Here is a 20,873-nt window from a genome sequence, read left to right as displayed (position 1 = left end):
AAATAACACCAATTTAAATTAGTAGTTAATTCAATTCGTTCGCTTTTTAGTTGAAAATGTGGAGCAACATTTTTGATCGTATACTTAATTTTTAATAAGATTTTAGTTGCAGTTGTGGAGCAGCATATTATTACGTTAAGTTATTTTTTAATATACATTTTTTACATTTCATCTCACTGATGCAAATTCACAATATTTAAAAAAAATATTACATTTTATAAAATGTTTAATAACGATTATTTTTTAATGCAATTGAAGTTTGAAATGTAGTCAAAAAGTTGATCGAAGTAGAGTGAAATGAATTCTTATAGATTGAAAAGTGTTGTTTTTTTTTTGAAACTACAATTTAATGAATGTTTTTCAACGCTTTCTGAATGAGAATAAAATTTAAAAAATCCTAAAAGTAAATTGTAATCATAATATAATGCATTATGATAAGCTGACCAAATGTGAGTAAAAGAAAGAATGCAAACTAAATGTTTTTATTAAGTTAGAGTGCTCGGTAAGTTAGGCAATGTATTTGGGTTCACGGCATTCGCGAGTCTTGACGTCGTACAGCAGACCTGGCGTGCAATCCAATGTAATACCATTACCTTGTACGCAATAGTAATAGGCATCGCGGCGTCTCTTGTGAGCATAAAAGTGAACTCCTTGCGGCGGACAAATAATATCGGCACGTTGTGGCGGCGATCGAGAGAAGGGCTTTATGTTCCGTTGTTGGGCAGATTGCAACTAAAAGTGTAAATATAAATAAAATAAGTAAATCAGATTTGTATGACATCGAGCAAGGCAAGCATTTGATTTACCGTGCAGTCAACTTGATCCTTGACCTTGCAACACGGGCAAGTATCATCGAAGTACAATCCACTTGAGCATTCTTGTTCATTGGCCTGGCCATTAGCACAAATGAAGTATTTCTCACAGCTAGCCTTGCTGGCCACATATGTAATATTATAAGGGGTTTCTTCTTGCGAGCATTTGTTTTCCACACAGTCCACAAATTCGGGAAAATCACAACGGTCTGTCTTCGAATTGTACTGTAAGCCATCCTGGCATTCCCTCAACACTGGCGTGTTGTAAAAACATAGAACGTATTTTGTGCAGGTGCGATCATAGCAAAAACTTGACAATACTTTTGGTTCGCATTCTTTCATAAATGTCATCTTATCCACAGTATCATTTGTGGTGCATATTTGCAACTTGTAATCGAATACGATTGAGCAATCTGTTATACCCTCGCAATGTTCCTCCCTTATTGACGCGATATTACAATTGCCAACAGAAGAAATTTTCTGATCTGCATGACAATAATACTTATATTCTTCAATACTATTTCAGGTAATATTATTATTACTTACTTTTGCAATTAATATAATAGTGTTTATTGCCGACAAATGGTAGAAAAGTTTTGGTTGCAATATTTCCGCACAAATCGACGCCATTCAAAACTACACCATATTTTGCAACTTCTGCAGCTAATTCATCCGCAATCTCCTCTTCATCTTCCTCTATTGGTGCCACCAAATCCGGTGGTGATTTTGTTGTTGATGCTGCAACTGTTTGGCCCACTGAACACTGGACCAAACCGCATAGGAGCAATCCATAAAGGGGCAACAATAACTTCACTATTTAAAGAAAAAAAATACTAAATAACAATCAGAATCGACTTTGATGTGCAAAAGTTTTGTATACTGACTTCTTGGTAGTGTCACTTCCAGAACTCAACTATCTGTTTGTACTCGGTGAATGCTGAATTTATATGATAGATTGATTTTCTTTTCTTTTTTTATTTTCTTACTTTTTTTCTTCTATTTTGAGACATCCAGACATGTGTAACTATCAATTCCTCGAGTACCTTAATGAGTTCTAGGGAAGTAACGTTATCAAATTTCGGCACGCGTATCGAGACTCCCAAAGGAAAACTACATTTTAATTTAGCAAATGGCGTATAGACATTTTGATTTACATTCTTCTTTTGTTTTGTATCATTTTTTCTTTTAAATCTTTTTCCAATGATTTTGAAAAAAAAATGTGCTTTCTTGCGGCTTCATAAAAATAAGGAGTAGTATATAATTATGAGAATAGATTATGTTAATAAAAATTATAAATGCTTTTATTATTATTGCTTATATTCTCAAACTACATTTTGGGCCACAAATATGATATTATTAATTTTAAGTGTACGAAACTTTTGTCACCGAAGGTCAAAAAAGTTTTGTGAAATTTAAAATATATAAAATATATGAATATATGGTGATCATAATCATGAGATTTTAAATTTATACGCTAAGAATGAGGCCTCGTGTTTCAACAAATTAATTTGAAACTTAGAAATATGGTGTGCATAAAGTCGAAATTCCAGACAGACAGATAGAGGGAATTAGATTTCCAGATTCTTTCAATATTTTACATATATTTTTAATACTTTTGTATTGTTTATATTATTTTAATTGGTATATTTGTTTTTATACTCGCTACCCATAGGGTAAAAGTGTATTATAACTTTGTGCCTCCAGAAAATATATGTAACAGGCAGAAGAAGGCGGTCGGACCCTATAAAGTGTGTATATTCTTGATCAGAGTCAACAGCCGAGACGTTTTCTGTCCGCCGTCTGTCCGCCTGTCTGTATTGACACCCAGATCTCAGAGACTATAAGATATACACATATATGTTAATTACTATAGAATGTATGATTCCTGAGAATTTGAATGCGATCAGATGAAAATTGTGAAAGTTATTTAAGAAATACTTCTATATTGCCTCTTCTTCGATGTACCGAATATTGTCTTTGGTATATTTTAGTATTTTGAGGTATATTATTTGGTATATTTTAAGAAACTAAGCGCATTGTTTTGGTTTAATTCAAAATGGGCAGCGGGTATCTCACTGTCGAGAACACAAGACTATATCTTTCTTACTTGTAAATTTTATAATAACTCATAAATTATGATTCTCAATAGACTACCGATTTAATTATAAATTGCCCTGCAAATTATCAATTTCGTAGCATAAAGATAGCGGCTATTGAAATATGATTCACTGCCTCGACATTGGCATTCAATTGTCTGCGTAATGTTGAGTGGACATGTTGTAAGTTAAATTAACACATGCACATTAATAGCTGATAAAATGATGACAGCAAATCGTGTGCTTCCATATGAGAGCTAGATAAGTTAAGAGTGTGTTCTCTTAGTATTATGAATATGAGTTCAAATATGTTCTTCTCATATTACCTTTTATCTTTCCAATTTGCAAGCTGACTCTGCGCTTGTCATCCAGAAAACTCCAATCAGATAATTTCAGTTTTTTACCGAAGACAACGCAAATTTTGGTAGCTGATGATTGCTATAAAATAAAACAGGAATGAATAAGAGCGAAATTTGCGTATAAATGGAAGTTTCTTTCGCAGCGAACAGACAGTTGCAATACGAGTAACATACAGAAGTGAGTACCAAACAGAACCTCTTCAAAAATATATAACCTTTTGCTTTTCTTCTAGTGGCTTTCCAACTGTTTGCTGTGCTGTGCTTTGCCACGCTTTTTGGTCATGGTTTCGCTGCCGTCAACATTTGCTCCAATGTCACCGACAATCTCTTCCTGCCGAGTGTGAACAGCTGCTCCGAATACTATTTGTGCATTGGTAAGTTCAAGGAAATTCCTTGTTAATCAATCATTCCAAACACGCTCTGCTTTTTTTTTGTAGGCCAGACAGCCATTTCTCGCAACTGTTCAAATAATACTTATTTCGATGCTCGTGATCAGCAGTGTGCGGATGTCTCCGAGGTGCGTTGCCTGCCCAAATGTCCGGCTCAAGGCTTGAGCACATTCGGCTATGATCGCACCTGTACCAAGTATGTGATGTGCTTTGGCGGCACACCGGTGATACGTCAATGTAGCGATGGTCTGCAGTACAATGCGCAGATCGATCGTTGTGATTATCCCCAATATGTCGACTGTGTGGATAATCTTTGTGTGCGCAACAACAATGCCAATGCGATTGTCTATATTGCCAGCAAAGCACGCTGTAATAAGTACTTTGTCTGTCTCGACGGCCAGCCCATCAATCAAACCTGTGCCAGTGGCCTGCAATACAATCCCGAGGCTCAAAGCTGCGACTTTCCCTCACGCGTCAATTGCACGGTGCGTATGCGTAATTTTCTATTCTCACAACTGCCAGTGCCTATTTGTGATCTACTTTATTTTTCGGTTAGGTGGAGACACTGCAACGCAACATTCAACCCTACTCGAAGGTGCCACCACGCTCCGCTGACATTCGTTGCCCCAACGAGGGCGCACATTTCTTTGCCCACAAGACCCGCAAGGAGGCTTACTATTACTGCTTGAATGGTCGCGGTGTCACTCTGGATTGCACTCCTGGTCTGGTGTACGATGCCAAGCTGGAGGAATGCCGCGAACCCCAATTTGTTGTGGGTGCCTAAGGGATGTGTCGCGTTTCGGGTGTCGAAGCAAATAAAACCAATTTGAAAGTTCAACGAATGTGTTCGCATTTCATTTGTGTTCTGAATGCTCAGACTTTCCCCCTGCTCACGCGGGCTAATTTTAGCTGTTAAACAAATGCTGTGCTCTCTGCCAGCAGCCGCCAGGCGACAAAGCAACAACAAAACTTTCGCGTAGAGTGTGATTTGTATTTCAGATAGGGCAACAAATAAAATTAACAGAATTAATTCAACCGCTTAGATAAAAGTCTATTAGAAAAGAAAGTAAATTATTTGTTCAGTAATAAATAAGTGTGTTTAGCTATCTATAATTAAAGGTAAACTAATTATTTCAATAGCAATACATTAATCAAATTCGGTTTTCTTTATAGTAAACAAACAAAGAAAATGTTGTTTTCCCAAAGTCACCTAAATTAAGCAAATTTTTCAAGCAACTCAGCTACAAGTCAACAAATAAAGTATTTTCTGCTTTCTTTGTATAAACAATAAAAGTATTACGAACAGCAAATACTGTTTTCTCTATACAACATATAAGGAATATTCTTTTTTTACCAATTGCAGCTGAATGTAAGCGAATTATTTAAGAGACTCAAGTAAAATTCAGTATTTAAGGGTCTGTTCAGTTTATCATTTAATGAATTACTCCTCAATATATTTGGGTTCTCGGCACTCTTGAACCTTTGCATCATACCACAATCCCGGTGTGCAATCCAGGGTAATACCATGACCATCTACGCAATAGTTGTAGGCATCCCGACGCTGATTGTGGGCCAAGAAATGAACTCCACTAGCTGGACACAAGCTGTCGACCTTCTTCAATGGTGTGCGAGAAAAGGGCTGAATATTGCGATTAATTGCAGTAATCTATATAGGGGGAAAAATGAACTATTGTCAAAAATAATAATATTCAAAATAGAAACCAACTTGGCAATTCGATTTTTCCGGGTAGTCACAACAATTGCATTTTGTGCTGAAATGTAATCCTGCCGTGCAAGTGTAGCTTACGGGTACGCCCTTGGCACACAAGTAATATTTGTCACAGGATGCTTTGCTGGGCAAATAGCTCAGTTCATTGGCTTCATCGAATCTCGAGCATTCGTTATCCACACAGTCCACATATTGGGCGAAATCACAGCGATCCGTCTTCGGATTGTACTGCAAATTATCGTGGCATGTTCTCAGCACCGGGATTTCATAATAACAGAGCACATATTTATTGCACGTTCGACTATAGCTAAATGTTGTTAATTTATTAAGTTCACATTTGGGTGGACAATTGTCAGATTTGCGGCTGCAACTCTGATTATACGCATTGAAATAATATCCATCGTCACATTTCTTTTCATAATCTTTTCCATCTGCCAGTAGAATTAATTTTTGTACAAATTATAGAAATTTTTGCATTTTCTTTTGCTTACCCCAGCATAGATAATACTTTTTACAATCTCCTATATAGGGTAGAAATACTTTATCGGCCACCCCATCGCAAAGGGACAAGTTGTTCGTAAAAATTTTACTCGTATCATATTCTTCACTTCTGGCTTTCTTCATTTGAACAGCCACAAAGATCACTAAGATCCCGCGAAATATCCGTAAGTTCACTTTCAAAAAAAGAATAAAATAATTTTTCTATGAAATTCTTTATATCACTGTACTCACTCACTTTTGCTCGTCTTCTTCCAGGTTGACTGAAGTCTCCATTCTTCGAAAACTTCATTTATATATGCTTTCAGCTATCAATTTTATTAATGGATACTTTTCTCTTATCAATCCGGGTGAGAACAGGCCCCTCATCAACATGTTCATTATTTTAATTGCCATTGGGTTCAGCATAAGTTCAGTGAGTCACAAATCGAATGCTGGGTCTTCATGAGAGACTGAGAGCGCAACGATATTGTTGTTGAAACATTTGTCGCCTGGTGCGAGTGCTGAGAAAGAAACTCTATGTTTTGAGAACGCACACATTATAAATTATCGTATAAAATATTTTCATTTTCGGCACAGACATTTAGTAGGAATATTGGCATCCCCTAGAGCACAGAGATCAGCAGCGGCAATTGTTAAAATTGTTAAAATATACACAACTAATTTAACATAATTATTTTGTGATTATACTTGTATTTGTTTTAGTGCACCGCCTGCACATTTCTTTCTGTATGTTTTTATATAACTCAAATTAAGTGCTAGTCTTTTTTTTTAATTTGTGTGTTCAATGCTTTTCAATTTTTCAATTTGTTTCAAAAACGTCAAAATGATTGACACCAATATTGCCGCGAAGTCGGTTCGTAACGAGAAATGTTATTAATAGACAATTCTTTAGTACTCTATGTAGCATATACTGTGTGTGAGGTTTTTGTATTGTGTGTTTTGAAAACATCATTTAATGGCTAGCTAAACACGCTACGCTTCATATACAAAAGTCATCAGAAAAAAATTTTATATTTTCAGGGAACGTTTGCCGAAATGGTCAACGAGTTGAATAAACCTCAAGATAATTCCGCATTGAGCGAGGTATGTATTTTTTTTTATCGTGTATATAGTACACATAATGTGAACAATGGGAACAATATAGCACAAATGAGCTGTCTTTCTATTAATATTTCATAGCTTTTGGCGGCCTCCAACCGTCAGCTGCAGGAAATGCAAGAAGAACATCGCCAGCTGCAAGAGGAATTGTCTCGTCTCAGTGTGCAGCGCCAGCAATTAAGACAAGCGACCCGAGAACATCATTCACAGGTCACTTCCTCATCGACATCGACGGTGGTCAGTTCATCTGGGTCACAAATCGCCTCAGAGTCACTTTCTGCTACAGATGAAGCGGCTGCAGTGCAGCAAACAGATGCTGCCTCCGCCGTCGGAGAGGAGGAGGACAATGAAGAGACCGCCAATTATCTGCAGGAAAAGCTGGCGGAGATTGCCAATCTGAAGGCGCAATTCAAGCGTGTACAGAACATTACGGACTCTACAAAACTGATCGAGCAGCACTTGTCCTCCGTGGAGTCACAATCATCGTCAACTGTGATGAAGAGCAAACAAACCAAGACCATGGAATCCATTCAATCTAGCAGCAGCACGAGCAGCACCAGCAGAAGTGCTCAATCCTTGGAGGCAGCCACATCTGCCACTTCGGCCACATCGGAAGCACGTGCTACTCCTGACAATGCGGAACTGTTGAATGCCATGATTAATATGGTAACGGATTTCACAAGCGATTTGCGTGGTCAAGAGGAAAGCTTGAGGGCGGAACGTCTGCGCATCAAGTCGTTGAAGGAAGAAATTATTCAGCGCAAGCAAAGCAAAGAATAATACCTGTTCGAGTGATTAATCGTCCCGTTTGCTGATTACTTTACACATATACAAAATAAATATGTAACCATTTGTAATTATTATTGATTAAACCATAATTCTCCTCATAGGCAGTTTTCATTTTTTGAATATGAGCTCCGTTAGCACAACCAATCGATATCGACAAGTCGCACAACTTTTGTTGATATCGATTGCGTTTGTGGTAGATTTTTGTATGCTCTACGAACCGCTCGGTATATTTGAAGAGCCAAACTGCGGTCACACTGCGCTAAATTCTAGTTTTAAGGACGCAGCTGTTGTTTGGTGCTGAAATAAAAGTTTGCTTGGCTTCGAAATTCTAGTTTAGCTCATTTAATTAAGTAAACAGTAAATAGTGAGTGATACACATCACTTCATCTAGTAGGGAAAAGTGGGTGCTATAAAAGTTTTTAGTGTCAGTTGCTATACAATAATTGTGCTAGTTGTATACATAATTTACATATAGATATATTTTGTAAATATATAATACTTTACTGATGGCGCCGACTCCGCCCGTAAAGTTAATAATGAAAAACGACAGCGATTCAAGTCGCAGTACCGGTGCAGTGCCAAAACAAGCAACAGCAGCGACAACAACAACACCGCCAGCAACAACAACAAATTCAACAACATCGCCGGTAAGCACAAATACTTCATCTTCATCGGCCACAAGCCGTTCGGCCACCAATCGAGCTCGTAATGCAGCGCTAATCAAGAAGCAACAAGAACAACGGGAACAGGAGCAGCTGCCACCGCCCTTGCCCCCTGCACCTTTCAAGGCCCTAAATGTAAGTGAAAAATTTGTATTAATCATCTCATATTCATGTAGTTCAGTGTCATTTCTTTCATTAATTAATTATAGTAGACATTATCATACCCGGCAGCATAGACATTCTTACATATATTTGTTTATATTGACCGAACACTCTTTATTAACTAAAGCGTTGCCATGACGCCCATTTATTAGCTGCTGCAACGTCTCTAATATCCTCTCGCTCCCGCTCTCTTGCACTCTTTATCTCTCTGAGAAAACTTTGTGCTCTTTGCATTTAAAAATACACTTTACACTCACCCAAAAACTTTCGAGAATTCTTTTTAGTTATACATCCGACCTCCTCCACATTGCTGCTTTCGACTGTTTCGCGCAGTTGAATTCTAATTTTCCATACCACAAAATTGCAAAATTGCCGCGTTACTTTTACTCGTTCTATTGCTAATCTTGTCTTGCTGTTGCTTCAAGGATCTCCTGGAACGTGCCACAGTGAGAAAGTCACAGATAGCGCTGCAAATTCAGGCTCAGCATCAACAACATCGCGAGGCACTGCGTCAACTGGTTGCCGAGCAAAGTTACGACTCAACAGGTAAGATACATTGTATAATTTATTTAAATGTATATATAATTGGTTGTCTTCACTAAACTAATGAGCGGTAGAAGCTAAGAGGCTAAAAATGTTGCTTAACATTTCATCGTTTCTTCAAATTTCAACTCGTACAGAACTTACATTATGCATATCTTCATTAAAATAAGCTAAGACAGCAACCTTAGCTCGTATTTCAACCTGTGCTTAACGCAGAAACACACCATTTTGTAGTTTTGAAACACCTTATAGCATTTATTTCGATCTTACTTTATACGCACCTGCGTTTCAGTGTTTTTACTGCCTACATGAAATGTGCGCTAGTTCATGAGCTAAAAATAAAACAGCACACATAAAAATAAGCGCCCACGGAGAGGGCCAAACAACGAGCACTGTGTTGGGCAGTTGGCCAGTTCAGTTTTGTGGCTGCGTCATTGCACCGACAAAAATTCCTATAGATATTTAAATTTCTCTTTGTATTTTACAGATCAACAGCAACGTTATTGCTTTCCCGTACGTCCAGTGCAACGTGTACAGCATCAGCAACAACCGTCGACGACAACGGCAACAACAACAGCAGCAGCCGCAACTTTGCAGCGTTTGCGTCCCACAACAGCAACCACTCCCGCTGCTGCCACCGTAGGTGTCGTCACACCCCACACAAACAACGGCAACGAGGAGCAACAATCGATCACTAGCAGCAGCAGCAATAACAATAACAATCTTCCGCAGCTGCCGCACACTGTGTTGCAGAATTTGATACGCCGTACTTTCGGCACACCGAGTAATAACCCAACGCGGGCACAGCTCGAATTCTTGCGCACTTTGCTTGGCTTGGATGTCAATTGGAATAGTCGAGAACTCACAGCAGGCTCATTAGAAGAAGTAAGTTTCTATTTCATTTCTTTTACTGACAGTTAACTAAAATTGTATTATTATTGCCAGCAATTGAACAAAATGGTGCATGAAATCAATCCGCATTCTGCTAACCAGGACGAGGGCATTGTGAATTCAACTAGCCTCGAGGATGTTGCATTAAGTGAGGTATGTGCAGAACAAATACAATTCTAAATACATATATCGTTTCAATATATATTTATAAACCAACAGATGAGCGACAATCGTGCCCAGTCCATACAATCGCTGCACAGTGTAATGGAGACTCCGACACCGGATACAGCACCCAGCTTCGATGAGCTGCAGCAACGCTTGGATGCCTCCAATCGCAATATGCAGAACTTGCAGGAGGAGCAACAGAAGCTGCTGCAAATACAAAACATGGCCAAAACACATCTGAATGAAATGGAGCAGCTGCGTCAACAGGCTGCTCGCTTGCCGCACAGTGGCGATGGCGATGCTCCCAACTACGAATCGGTGCAGCAGGTGCAGGATGACATGGCCTCGCTAGTAGGTCGCATGAAGAATCTCACGGCTTTCATACACAATCAAAACGAACTGAGCAGCGTGCTGGGCGATGATGGTCCTGAGATTTTGGCCGAGCAGCAGGCGCTGCAAGAGAAACTAGAATCGTTGCGTACGCAACGCGAAGACATGCGTGAATTGGTCAACGAGTTAAACAGCATCAATATGACGGCTAGGCAGAGCGCACGTAATGCTGCTGCAGCTCAGCGGCAAGCAAGGAAAGAGGCATCGCCACCAAAACCAGTTGTGGCTAAGCCCAGCAATGAGCGTGTGGTGCCCATCGAGTATCAACGCACAGCGCCAGTTTTGCGCCAGGAAGCCGCCGATGCAGCACAGCGTGCTCTCCACGCTCAGGCCATGATCAATCAAAAGACGGCGGACATTGATGCGCTCAAGGCACAAATGGCCAAGCTTAAAGGCATGCTAAATACGGTCAATCAGATTGACCAGAGCACGCCCAGCGTAGGCACAACCTTAGAGCGTCTGAGCGCCGAGCGCGGTCAGTTGCCTATTGAGCAGCGTGTGCATGATCTGGACGATGTGACCACAGAGTTGCGTGCCGAAGCGGCTTTGTTGCAAAAGGAACGCGAACGCATTATCGAATTGAAGGCAGAGATTGAACGTCGCAAGCAGCAGGCAGCTGCAGCAGTGCAACTCGGCGAGGATGCTTTGCAACGCGTCAGTTTGACGCCAACACCGACACCAAGCAGGCAACGTGAGGTGGAGCAAGAAGAGCAGCAGGAACTGCAGGAAAAACAACAGTTTAAGCTGCCCTCGAATAGTGAATTGCGCGCCGAATGCGATCAACTGCGCGAGGAGTTTGAACGCACCAAGCGCGAGTATGCGGCATTGTATGCGAACAACATTAGCAGCAGCAACAACAACAGTAACAATACGAACACAAACACCACCTCGGAAGCGGATGATGAGGGCAATGATGAAACCGATAGCGATAGATACTTTGGACATGTGTGCAATTCATCTTCAACAACATTAAAGCGTGCGCCATCGGCTAGCACTGTAGTGGAGAAGCAGCAATATCAACAGCAGCAGCAATATCAACAGCAGCAGCAACAGCGACGCAATCAACAACAGCAGCAGCAACAACAACAGCAACCACAACAACAGTTGCCGCAATCGCAGCCACCAGCGCCCGCTGCACGTTCAATTTCCAATAACGAGGAGGAGTTGAACATGACGATTGATAGTCTGTCGATGGGCAATGACAGCATTCAATCGGGTAGCGCCAGATCGCAATATATGTTGCCCCCGCTTCCCGCTTCAGTGCATGGCATGTGGAGTAAGTTCTCCGTCCTCTCCAATTATCTGCAATCTTAACTAATTAAACGTTCTACTCTGACACAGACTCGCACAATACCACCAACGGTTGGCACTCGCAGCCATCTTATGTGCCAGCCACGAGCAGCAATGTGCCAGCTGCCCCACTGGCTCCGCCAACATCATCGAATGCTTCCAGCAGCAATCCTACATCGGATGCTGTGTTGCTGCAACAATTCATGCAAACACAGCAGATGCTCATTAATTCGGTCTGCCAGTGCAATCAGACGTTGTGGCATCAGCAGCGCGAGATCGACAATCTAAACAATCAAATTCATGTGGTGAGTAGAATTAAATTAATTGATGGGTAAAGCAAAAAGCTGGTAGACTAGTTTTTAACTTAGTTTGTAGTACTTTATATGAGCTGTGTTCAATAGTTACAATGCAAAAAAAAAATAAACATAAATTTGTTATTTTATAAAGCTTTGCAAATATTGAATAAAATTCGTATAAGTAAATTATATTCTTGATAGATTAAATATTTTTAAATCAAACCGCTTAATATCAATCGAATACTGGCTTTAAGCATATACCTTAGTGATTTGTAAACGTACGATTTTAGTTGTTGCCTTCGAAAGTTGTAATTATATAACTAATTTATCTGTGATGTATTCTATCTTACTTACTTCTTAGTTGCAAGACCGCTTGAATGCCGCCACCTGTCAGGATCATGCTTACAGCTTGCGCTCAGAGTCTGTACCGCCGGCAAATCTGCCACTCACTGGTGGCTTGGCACCCAACAACTTGTGTCTGGGCGGCAGCAATCGCGCCCAATCCGAGCAGCTATATGGCTTTGGTTCGAGCCATCAGAGTGCGTTTAGCAACTATCATCGCAGCAGTCATCGCAACAACATATACAGCAGCAACGATCCTCATCAACAACAGACCTATTTGAACAATGCTGCACCACCGCCGCCACCACCTCAGGCACCAACAGCTCCGCAAGCAACGCATTACAACAATGAGACGCCATTGTCGCCGGGCTCATATCGTGCCAGTCCTGGTCCGATATTTATGAATCATCACAACAATACCATCCACCAGAACAATGCCAATTTGCGTACACAGAATCAGCATGCGAATAATTTGCATTCGTTGCCCGAGACTGGAGTGTTGCCGCCCACGCTGAACAATCAGGTGCCGCCGGGCAATCGGGCCAATAACTATTGGGATAATTTCCGAAGGTAAACAGCGCCAAAGTTATTGTACTCTCATGGTGTTTGTATTATTATTTGGAGATTTAGGCAACCAAAGAGCTGTTCATTAAAAAATCATGCAAAAGTAATAAACAAAATTATATATATATATATTTAACGCGAATTTCCGATCAAAATGCAATCAATTTACTTTTTAATTTATGTACATATTGTAATTGAGTAAGTAGACAGGGATTAACTTATTGTTTATAAATTGGTGATTTCATTTATGTTTGACATTTAATGTTTTTGTTGCAACTAATTTCATCCTGTTTGCAGTTTTAAAATAACCCTAAAAACCAAATGAACAGACGTTTTGATTGCTTTTTTAATACTAAAACATTAGTTGATTATTTTATAATTTTTATTAAGTTATTTTAATTGCCGCTCGCTTAAATTAACCCATTAATATTTATGCGCTTTGCAGCTATACGCGTCAGAATTTGCTCTCTAACAAAAGCAACGAGGAACTCAATGTGGAGCATCAGTATCGCCAAATACAGCGACAACGCCAACGCCCCAGTTACTTTCAGCCGCATCCGCCAGCACATTCCGCTCGCAGCAGCAGCAGCAGCATGATGCTGCAACAGCAGCAACCACAACAGCAGCAACAGCAGCATCGGCACTTTTACGAGTCCACGGCACCGCAGCAACTACACAACAGCAGCAACAGCAACAATTTGAATAACAGCTCAAGCAGTCGCGATTGGCGCGAAGATGCACGCAACGATGACGATGATGTTGAGGAGGAAGACAATAATGATGCAACAATCTTTGGTGTTGGCAGTGGCTCAACTGCCAGACGACGCAATCGTCGCCGCCAGCAGCTGCCCACGCAGCGGGACGATGATGGCGTCGTGCCGCAGCTGCCCACTGGTTCATCCAATTTGCTCAACATGAATGTGAACAGTCCGCTGTATCAGCGCAACAAATTGCCAGCCAAACCGACCACTTCGGCGGTGTCTCTGACGCCCGTGCAACAGCGTCATCTGCGCTTCGACTTCTCCGTGCCCACCACACAGTACATGGACTATGACTTGCCTGATATACAAGCAATACCAGCTGCTCCCTTGTATAATGTGACGGGACAAGAGTCTGCTACTGCAGCAGATGAATCAAATGCAACGTTAGAGCAGACTGAGGACACGGCATCCGAAGAGCTCAATCGCAATTTGCTGGTCAACGCATTGAAAAATGATAAATTCACCACAAAGTTTTACGAGTCGATTAAAGAGGATGTTTACCGCCGATTGGAAACACTCTTCGAGCAACAGCAGCAGCAGCAACAACAGCAGCAACAGCAACAACAACAGGAGCAGCAACAACAGCAGAAGCAACAACAGCAAGTCCCGCAACAGCAATTGCCACAGGAGCAGCAACCAAGCGAGCAACAGGTTTACAATGATGTGCACAGTCTACGCAAGACAATCAATCAGGGGCAGGCAAACAGTGTACCACCCGTTGAGGAGTTACGACTGAATGGCACCACGGAGGCCACAGAAAGTGGCAGCGAAACGCCACCGCAGTCGCAATCGGTTAACGACAGACCAGAGGATGAGGAAAGCTTGCCGGCAGTAGCAGACGTTGTTGCAGCAGCAGCAACAGCAACAGCGTTAATTTCACAGCCAGAGCACTGCGAGACAGCAGCTGCAATTCCTGTCGTAGATAACGAAGATGTAAGTAGTTTATAGACACTTAAAAATCGGGATCCCATGAAATCTAGTTCCGTCCATTTGAAACCTTATTTCTTAGCAGCTGTTAGTGATAGAAATGTCAATCTTATGCTGCTATAATAATATAATAATATAATATCCATAACAATCGTAATAATATAATATCCATAACAATCGCTCATTTCATCTTATTTTTTTTTAGCAAATCATTGAAGTTGTCATCGAGCGCCCTGCTTCTCCTGTAGCCAGCATTGAACTGGCTCCCGATCATGAACTAATCGACTACATTATCAAACGCATACGCAATCAGACGCACAATAACACGGTAATCAATGATTCACTCCTCGCCGAGGTGTCCAAGCTGACCGCTAATGCTGCACAAAACTCTGCTGCCAGCTGGGCACCAAATACAACATCGCCACTCATCTCGCCCAAGCGCATTTATGCCAAGATTAAAAAGATGGAACTGCCGCGACAGCGCGACGAGTTCTTGCTCTGGTATCGCACATATCTGGAGCAATTGTTTGTGGTGGAGCAACCGCATAATGGCTGCACAACCAAGTCTAAGACTAAGGAGGAGAGAGGCGCTTCTAAGAAGCAGAGCAATAAACGTGTACGCGCTCAATCACATTCACAGGACTCGAACAATGACGCCGACTTGGCCGAAGCGGATCAAAAAAAGGTGTCACTAAATGGCAACGATCATGAGTGCGAAAATAACGAGAATCCCGAAGAGGAGGCCAGCGCAGCTGCAGCCGAGTCAAGTTTAGACAACAAGTAGATAGTTATATGACTTAACCCGGAACCACATTCCTAACCATAATCACACGCATCTATATACAATACCATGTGACATTATACTCAAAATTGACAACATTTAGTTACTAACTGCACTAGGCGGTCCGTTTTATTTAAATTTTTGTTTTGGCTTCTATGTAATTTGTATTAAATTATACACTTACTATATACAACTATACTCTCTTTATGCTGTCTGACTATACAAACGGTAGGATGAGGCTGAGAGAATGTTGTTTTAGACATTTTAATATGTACTTTTTTACTGAATTGAGGACCAATCTAAACACCACCGTAAAAACGGAAGGATCCAAAATCTTGAGAATTTTAGAAAGCATTGCTAATAGTCTGAAGGAATTGTATTGTAAAATACGTAATATTTTATTTCTTTTCATACGTAAACAATTTATATGACATTGATCACTTGTAAGTGATGCGATAACAAATTTTATTTAATGACCCACTGAGTATAGGAAACTTTTGTTACGAAGGGATCACAGGGAATTAACAATCAGGACTTTTGATTGCCGCTTGACGTAGTTAGGTGCTCCAGCATGCGATAATAACAGTAGCGACTATCGTACTCCATGTCATACCAGAAGTTTACAGCAATACACTTGTGACTTTGCTGTACATGATGAAACCAATAATTGGGCAGGTAGAGCACATCACCAGCATGTACACGAACGCGTAATGGACGTGCCTGGGCATATTGCGGATATTTGGCCAGATCGGGTGCCAAGGGATCGATGCTAATCCATTCCGTCAGCTGCTGCGTATCCTCATCCATCAATGGGTCAATGTAGAACTGACCGCAAGGTTTGCGCTTATATATTCCAGTGGGATAAGTGCGACGAGGCACGCAGGGCAATTGATGTGGTGGCAGTAGAATGAAATCCTTGTAGCCCGCTATGACACAATACAAATTTTCGTAGGGATCCTTGTGCATCGAAGTGATGGCGCGTTCATCACCCAGCCAAAAGTTAACTGCATCCGATGGTTTATTAAAGCATTCCTGAGCGAAACTCAAATCCCTGAGTACAATATCGTTGGCCAATTCGGGAAAATCCTCGGTAAAATTGGAATTTTGCTTTTGTATATAATGCACAGCGCCCATGGGATCATCAAAGCGCTCAAGGAGCTCTGATAACGGCATTTTTGTTTCCAGTGGTAATACAAAGAACTCCTCACCATTCTGTGTGGCCAGTCCATCGGCATATCCATTGGGTGTGACAGCCACATCGACGATCTTGTTATTCAGAGTCTCCTTGAGATATTCTGGTGTCCACTTCTTGACAGCCGGCCAGTGGGCAACAGCTTGACGTACGACAACGGGTGCGTTCTTGGCATAGAATTCTCGTGCGAATTCTACCGCACTAGGCAACGCTTCTAGCTCGGCGATGTGGCCGCCAATGCCTAAGTCTTTGGCCTCCTGGAGCAGCAACTCTACACCCGCTGCAATTTGAGTTTGAGCCATGTCAATTCCATGTGTGACTGCATCGATATTCCAAAAGTATCGATAAATAACATATGTTTAAAGAAGAGGATAAATGGTTAAGTTATTTAAATTCTTAGCCTCTAATCATAAATACAAAAATTTAAATGTAATTAGAGCTTGTTTTTAAATATTTTTCATTCAAATATTTAAATTATAATCGCTCTTATTGCGACTTCGATTGTTGACTTTCCAGCTGTTTGAAAATCGAGTGCTATCGAAATTCTTTTGACAGCGATTGAGTGCTTAGCAGCTGTTCTGAAGCATACGGCAAAGAAAAACATGTTGCGCTTGTAAAATCGAACGGAGAAAAATTCTAAAGAATTCAATTAAAACCTAGCTTAAAACATTGACAGCGCAATGGAAGAGAGCGACGAGCAAGAGTTCAACTGCATTGACGAGGCGCAGGCCATCATCAATGATGTGAAGGCGCATGTGGCCGAAATCGTCGTTTCTTCCAAGCTGGCCAGCAGTGCCACGCAAATCTATCTCAACATACGAACCATAGAGAGCGCCACCTGCTGTGTTCAGGTGTCGAGTCGAGGATTTAAAATTGTGTCTTCCCAATACGACACCATTGATGAGGACAAGGCCTTCCGTTCACTAAATAATGGCGATGAAAAGCAAGAGGAGGACGAGGAGGAGATATTTGAGACACCATATGCACTGCTGGACAAGATTAGTCCACGTTATGTGGAGTCGTTTGGGAATCAACTCTGCCAACAACTGCGTCAGCTGCAACAGATGCGCACCGAATTCCACGAAGAGGACGAGGAAGAAGAGGAGGAGGACTAAACTGAATATGGGGGAATCCCCCAATAAACAACTTCAACCTGAGGCTGTACTCATTAAACACACACACAAACGATTTTTAATGTTAGTTTGTATTTATATATGTACTATGTATTTTTTAATGTAACCATTACAATCATCATCATAATCATCATCATCGTGTAACCATGAAAGTATTTCGCAACTTTTTAGACTTTTAAGCGTTTCAAAAATAAAGATTGTGATTGCAGTTCCAAGTCAGTCAATTTGCGCACCGTCGGTCCCAATTGCTCCACATGATCCTCATATCCAGTGCCCATATTGAGATTCTTCTGGCCGTAGACAACTTTGCCATCGAAATCATTGACAGGCACCTCCATGGACTTGGCCACCTGCTGTATGGTGATGTTAAGATGATCCTCCACCTCGGCCAGCAAGTTGGGTTCGTTGTACCAGATGCAACAGCCGCGCACATCGGTTAAATTGGTGTTGTGACAATTGCGCCCACGAGTCTTGCACCATTCACCATGATACCACACCTTCTCCGGCACCTTGGACACCAGACTGATAGCCAATCCCATACGTTCGGCACGTCCCACGCGACCAATGCGATGCACATAGTTGGACTTGTCATCTGGGAGCGTAATGTTGATCACTGGAAAAATTGAGAAAGAGTAGATTAGACAAAAATAAGGTTAAAAATATTTATAATTTGCTGAGCATGTTTTTAAATGTGTAGTTTGTTTTGTTTATGTTATCGAGAAATTGCTTTCAAATAAAACATATTAATAATGAAATTGTCAAAAAACGTCCCTTCATTGATAATGAATTAATCAATTAAGAACATGTTTTGTGATATATCAAAATTAAAAATCCCCGGAGCATCCTCGTTATTAGATAGCAGTCTATTAGTCCGTTTGTACCGTAAGCTGTTAGTTCAGTCAAGACAAAGAATATAGTCATTGGTAACCTCTCACTTACTGAATGGTAATCCTGTGATGTCCAGACCGCGTGCCGCGACATCTGTGCAGATCAAAAACTTCACCTGCTGCCGCTTGAACATCTCCAGATTTTGTTTACGCTCCTGCGGCTTGCGATCACCATGCAAGCAGACACACGAGTAACGATCTCCACCCTGACGCCGCAGATGCATCTCCAGATTGTCGCAATCTTGCTTGGTGCGACAAAAGATAATGGCTCGATCCATTTTATGCTGTTCGATGGCTTTGATGCAGTACTCGCCCTTCAGCAGCTTTACAGCCTCCGAAAAAGTTTCTGGCGAAGTATTCGAAGGATGCAAATTGTCCTGGGCATGCACCCCATCGGTAGGCACAGGTTGGCGTAGATTCTTCCAACTGTAGTCCGTGTGGGGATCCACCATGCAGACCACATGATGGACTGTCTCGGGCACAGCGTCTTCACCCTTGAGATCCACCCAGGTGGGAAAGTGCATCAGTCGTTCGGCCATTTTCTTTACCTCAAAAGCGTGCAACGTGGCCGAGCAGACGATCATCTGCAGGCGACAGCCATCGCTGGTGATCTTGGGTATCTGCTTATGCAGTCGATCAATCAGTTCCGTGTAGCCTTGCTTTAGCAGTGCATCCGCTTCATCCAGCACAAAGAAGCGACAATGCGTTAGCTGCACAAAGCCGCTGTTGATCAGCTCCTCGAGACGTCCCGGGGTGCCGACTACAATGTGTATGCCCTGCTGCAACTGGGCTTTTTGTTCCTCGACACGCACGCCACCAATAAGCAGCAGGGAACGCACCTCGGGATTGCCCAGATGCAGCTTGAATTTCTCCAGCTGATTGTAGGTTTGTTCTGCCAACTCGCGACTCGGCTCAATGATGATGGCCTGGGGTGCATTGGGTGCTGGTTTCAAGGCAGCCGCATTGGCTGTAGGACTAGCCAGAGGATTGGCCTTGCTGTGGTCCGCATCCGCTTTGCAGGCAGCCGCAAAGCCATTGCCAGGTGGATACTTAAAGTCAGTCTTGCCAAAGTTGAACAACATTTCGGCATTCTTTAACACAACAGCAGGATAGAAGGTTTCGTTGCGCATACTATCGGGTATCTTGAAGGCCACACCCAATGGCACGCCGTTCTTGGTGAAACTGACCTCCAAGGCCTGCAGATTGAGCAGGCAGCCAATAACATCTGCTTTGCCAAAGGCTTCGCCATAGTCATCAAACTGTCGATTATTGGATTTCTTGCCAGTGCCGCCAAAACCGAACCCAAAGCGACAAGTGCCCAGATCCAAGCTGGCCAATTGTGTGGACCATCCAATGCGGCAGAGTCCCTCATCGGTGACCGTGGCCTCGTAGTAGAACTTAGCCCTGCCAAAGACGCCAGTGGTACCGCGGCATCCGTGCCATTCCTTGAACTCCCGAGATTGGCAGCGCAAACCATCCGGGGTCACGGCCAGCGCATTATTGCGATCGAAGAAGGACATGGTCCAGGGAGTAGCACCACCAGCTGCGCCACCTGTGCCGCCCCTGCCCGTTTTGCCTTCCTTCAGATCACGCAATGTTTCCCAAACAATCTGCAGAATGGGCAAACAAAATGCTCCAGTTTTACCCGAACCGGTTTCGGCCGCCATGAGAACATCACCACCACCCAGAATTAGTGGAATGGCCTCCGCCTGCACATCCGTGGGCAATCTGCGAGCAACAGTTTATTCACAAAAGCAAATTAATTATTCATTTTTCTTGTCTACTCACGTCCAGTCCAATTCGTCGGTTGCTTTGCCCAGTTCGGGCAGCACGCCAAACTCTGCATTAATTGGATAATTTTATTAATGTATTCAGTAATTGATTTGTTTATTACTTACCTTCGAATGCAGTCATTTCTCTCGTTGGTCGCTAAATTCGCTTAAAACTAATTTATTTATTGCGAGTTTTGCTTACAGCCGGCTACAAATATTTCCCAATAATTACTCGCTGAGTACTTTTTAACTGACGTCCTTGTACTCATTTCAGCGTAGTACGCTGGTCTCATTTTGTTTTGACAATATAGTCATAACAATTTCAGATTTAGTAAATTTTCA

The 20,873-nt window shown here is 41.9% G+C and overlaps 8 protein-coding genes across 8 annotated transcripts; 4 read left to right on the top strand and 4 right to left on the bottom strand.

Moving 5' to 3' along the window:
* Nucleotides 1–419: 419 nt before the first annotated feature.
* On the bottom strand, nt 420–3,342 carry LOC132792920 (peritrophin-1-like). Its single transcript, XM_060802457.1, has 4 exons — nt 3,235–3,342; nt 1,359–1,625; nt 807–1,297; nt 420–732 (listed from the first exon to the last, which is right to left on the bottom strand). The coding sequence occupies exons 3-4, from the start codon at nt 1,161–1,163 to the stop codon at nt 508–510; spliced, it is 582 nt and encodes a 193-aa protein (XP_060658440.1). The 5' UTR covers nt 1,164–1,297; nt 1,359–1,625; nt 3,235–3,342; the 3' UTR covers nt 420–507.
* Nucleotides 3,343–3,378: 36 nt separating this feature from the next.
* On the top strand, nt 3,379–4,494 carry LOC132792919 (probable chitinase 10). Its single transcript, XM_060802456.1, has 4 exons — nt 3,379–3,445; nt 3,501–3,641; nt 3,705–4,141; nt 4,213–4,494. Coding segments are annotated over exons 1-4 (807 nt in total). The 5' UTR covers nt 3,379–3,444; the 3' UTR covers nt 4,441–4,494.
* A 553-nt stretch (nt 4,495–5,047) lies between these two features.
* LOC132790104 (protein obstructor-E) lies at nt 5,048–6,149 on the bottom strand. Its single transcript, XM_060798542.1, has 4 exons — nt 6,122–6,149; nt 5,877–6,059; nt 5,383–5,816; nt 5,048–5,322 (listed from the first exon to the last, which is right to left on the bottom strand). Coding segments are annotated over exons 1-4 (843 nt in total). The 5' UTR covers nt 6,123–6,149; the 3' UTR covers nt 5,048–5,097.
* A 308-nt stretch (nt 6,150–6,457) lies between these two features.
* On the top strand, nt 6,458–7,890 carry LOC132790105 (uncharacterized). The gene is made up of 3 exons (XM_060798543.1): nt 6,458–6,612; nt 6,907–6,969; nt 7,066–7,890. Exons 2-3 carry the CDS (start codon nt 6,922–6,924, stop codon nt 7,762–7,764), a joined length of 747 nt encoding a protein of 248 aa, XP_060654526.1. The 5' UTR covers nt 6,458–6,612; nt 6,907–6,921; the 3' UTR covers nt 7,765–7,890.
* Nucleotides 7,891–8,050: 160 nt separating this feature from the next.
* On the top strand, nt 8,051–15,737 carry LOC132790098 (uncharacterized). The gene is made up of 9 exons (XM_060798536.1): nt 8,051–8,570; nt 9,023–9,143; nt 9,628–10,025; nt 10,086–10,184; nt 10,251–11,862; nt 11,928–12,181; nt 12,534–13,084; nt 13,524–14,772; nt 14,972–15,737. The coding sequence occupies exons 1-9, from the start codon at nt 8,280–8,282 to the stop codon at nt 15,548–15,550; spliced, it is 5,154 nt and encodes a 1,717-aa protein (XP_060654519.1). The 5' UTR covers nt 8,051–8,279; the 3' UTR covers nt 15,551–15,737.
* Nucleotides 15,738–15,973: 236 nt separating this feature from the next.
* Nucleotides 15,974–17,218, bottom strand: LOC132790103 (bifunctional peptidase and (3S)-lysyl hydroxylase Jmjd7). The gene has a single exon (XM_060798540.1). The coding sequence runs from the start codon at nt 17,039–17,041 to the stop codon at nt 16,076–16,078; it is 966 nt and encodes a 321-aa protein (XP_060654523.1). The 5' UTR covers nt 17,042–17,218; the 3' UTR covers nt 15,974–16,075.
* Nucleotides 17,219–17,296: 78 nt separating this feature from the next.
* On the top strand, nt 17,297–17,950 carry LOC132790106 (GSK3-beta interaction protein). The gene has a single exon (XM_060798544.1). It carries the CDS (start codon nt 17,420–17,422, stop codon nt 17,852–17,854), a length of 435 nt encoding a protein of 144 aa, XP_060654527.1. The 5' UTR covers nt 17,297–17,419; the 3' UTR covers nt 17,855–17,950.
* Nucleotides 17,951–18,039: 89 nt separating this feature from the next.
* Nucleotides 18,040–20,798, bottom strand: LOC132790102 (ATP-dependent RNA helicase Ddx1). Its single transcript, XM_060798539.1, has 4 exons — nt 20,658–20,798; nt 20,548–20,599; nt 18,812–20,487; nt 18,040–18,485 (listed from the first exon to the last, which is right to left on the bottom strand). Exons 1-4 carry the CDS (start codon nt 20,671–20,673, stop codon nt 18,040–18,042), a joined length of 2,190 nt encoding a protein of 729 aa, XP_060654522.1. The 5' UTR covers nt 20,674–20,798.
* Between the last annotated feature and the right edge of the window lie 75 nt (nt 20,799–20,873).

The sequence above is a fragment of the Drosophila nasuta genome, chromosome 3 (genome assembly GCF_023558535.2).
Source record: "Drosophila nasuta strain 15112-1781.00 chromosome 3, ASM2355853v1, whole genome shotgun sequence".
Taxonomy (NCBI): Eukaryota; Metazoa; Arthropoda; class Insecta; order Diptera; family Drosophilidae; genus Drosophila; species Drosophila nasuta.
This window is presented reverse-complemented; position numbering and strand designations above follow the sequence as displayed.

Excerpts from the sequence above, each read along its gene's own strand:
- LOC132792920 (XM_060802457.1), bottom strand. The coding sequence starts at position 1,163 with ATGACATTTATGAAAGAATGCGAACCAAAAGTATTGTCAAGTTTTTGC. Across the intron at positions 733-806 it reads AGGATCAAGTTGACTGCACG|TTGCAATCTGCCCAACAACG; the intron begins GTAAATCAAATG and ends TTACACTTTTAG.
- LOC132792919 (XM_060802456.1), top strand. Across the intron at positions 3,642-3,704 it reads CGAATACTATTTGTGCATTG|GCCAGACAGCCATTTCTCGC; the intron begins GTAAGTTCAAGG and ends TTTTTTTTGTAG. Across the intron at positions 4,142-4,212 it reads CCTCACGCGTCAATTGCACG|GTGGAGACACTGCAACGCAA; the intron begins GTGCGTATGCGT and ends TTTTTCGGTTAG.
- LOC132790104 (XM_060798542.1), bottom strand. Across the intron at positions 5,817-5,876 it reads AAAGTATTATCTATGCTGGG|ATGGAAAAGATTATGAAAAG; the intron begins GTAAGCAAAAGA and ends TTCTACTGGCAG. Across the intron at positions 5,323-5,382 it reads CGGAAAAATCGAATTGCCAA|ATTACTGCAATTAATCGCAA; the intron begins GTTGGTTTCTAT and ends CCCCCTATATAG.
- LOC132790105 (XM_060798543.1), top strand. The coding sequence starts at position 6,922 with ATGGTCAACGAGTTGAATAAACCTCAAGATAATTCCGCATTGAGCGAG. Across the intron at positions 6,970-7,065 it reads ATAATTCCGCATTGAGCGAG|CTTTTGGCGGCCTCCAACCG; the intron begins GTATGTATTTTT and ends AATATTTCATAG.
- LOC132790098 (XM_060798536.1), top strand. The coding sequence starts at position 8,280 with ATGGCGCCGACTCCGCCCGTAAAGTTAATAATGAAAAACGACAGCGAT. Across the intron at positions 9,144-9,627 it reads GCAAAGTTACGACTCAACAG|ATCAACAGCAACGTTATTGC; the intron begins GTAAGATACATT and ends TGTATTTTACAG. Across the intron at positions 10,185-10,250 it reads AGGATGTTGCATTAAGTGAG|ATGAGCGACAATCGTGCCCA; the intron begins GTATGTGCAGAA and ends ATAAACCAACAG.
- LOC132790103 (XM_060798540.1), bottom strand. The coding sequence starts at position 17,041 with ATGGCTCAAACTCAAATTGCAGCGGGTGTAGAGTTGCTGCTCCAGGAG.
- LOC132790106 (XM_060798544.1), top strand. The coding sequence starts at position 17,420 with ATGGAAGAGAGCGACGAGCAAGAGTTCAACTGCATTGACGAGGCGCAG.
- LOC132790102 (XM_060798539.1), bottom strand. Across the intron at positions 20,488-20,547 it reads ACCGACGAATTGGACTGGAC|ATTGCCCACGGATGTGCAGG; the intron begins GTGAGTAGACAA and ends TGTTGCTCGCAG. Across the intron at positions 18,486-18,811 it reads CATCACAGGATTACCATTCA|TGATCAACATTACGCTCCCA; the intron begins GTAAGTGAGAGG and ends CAATTTTTCCAG.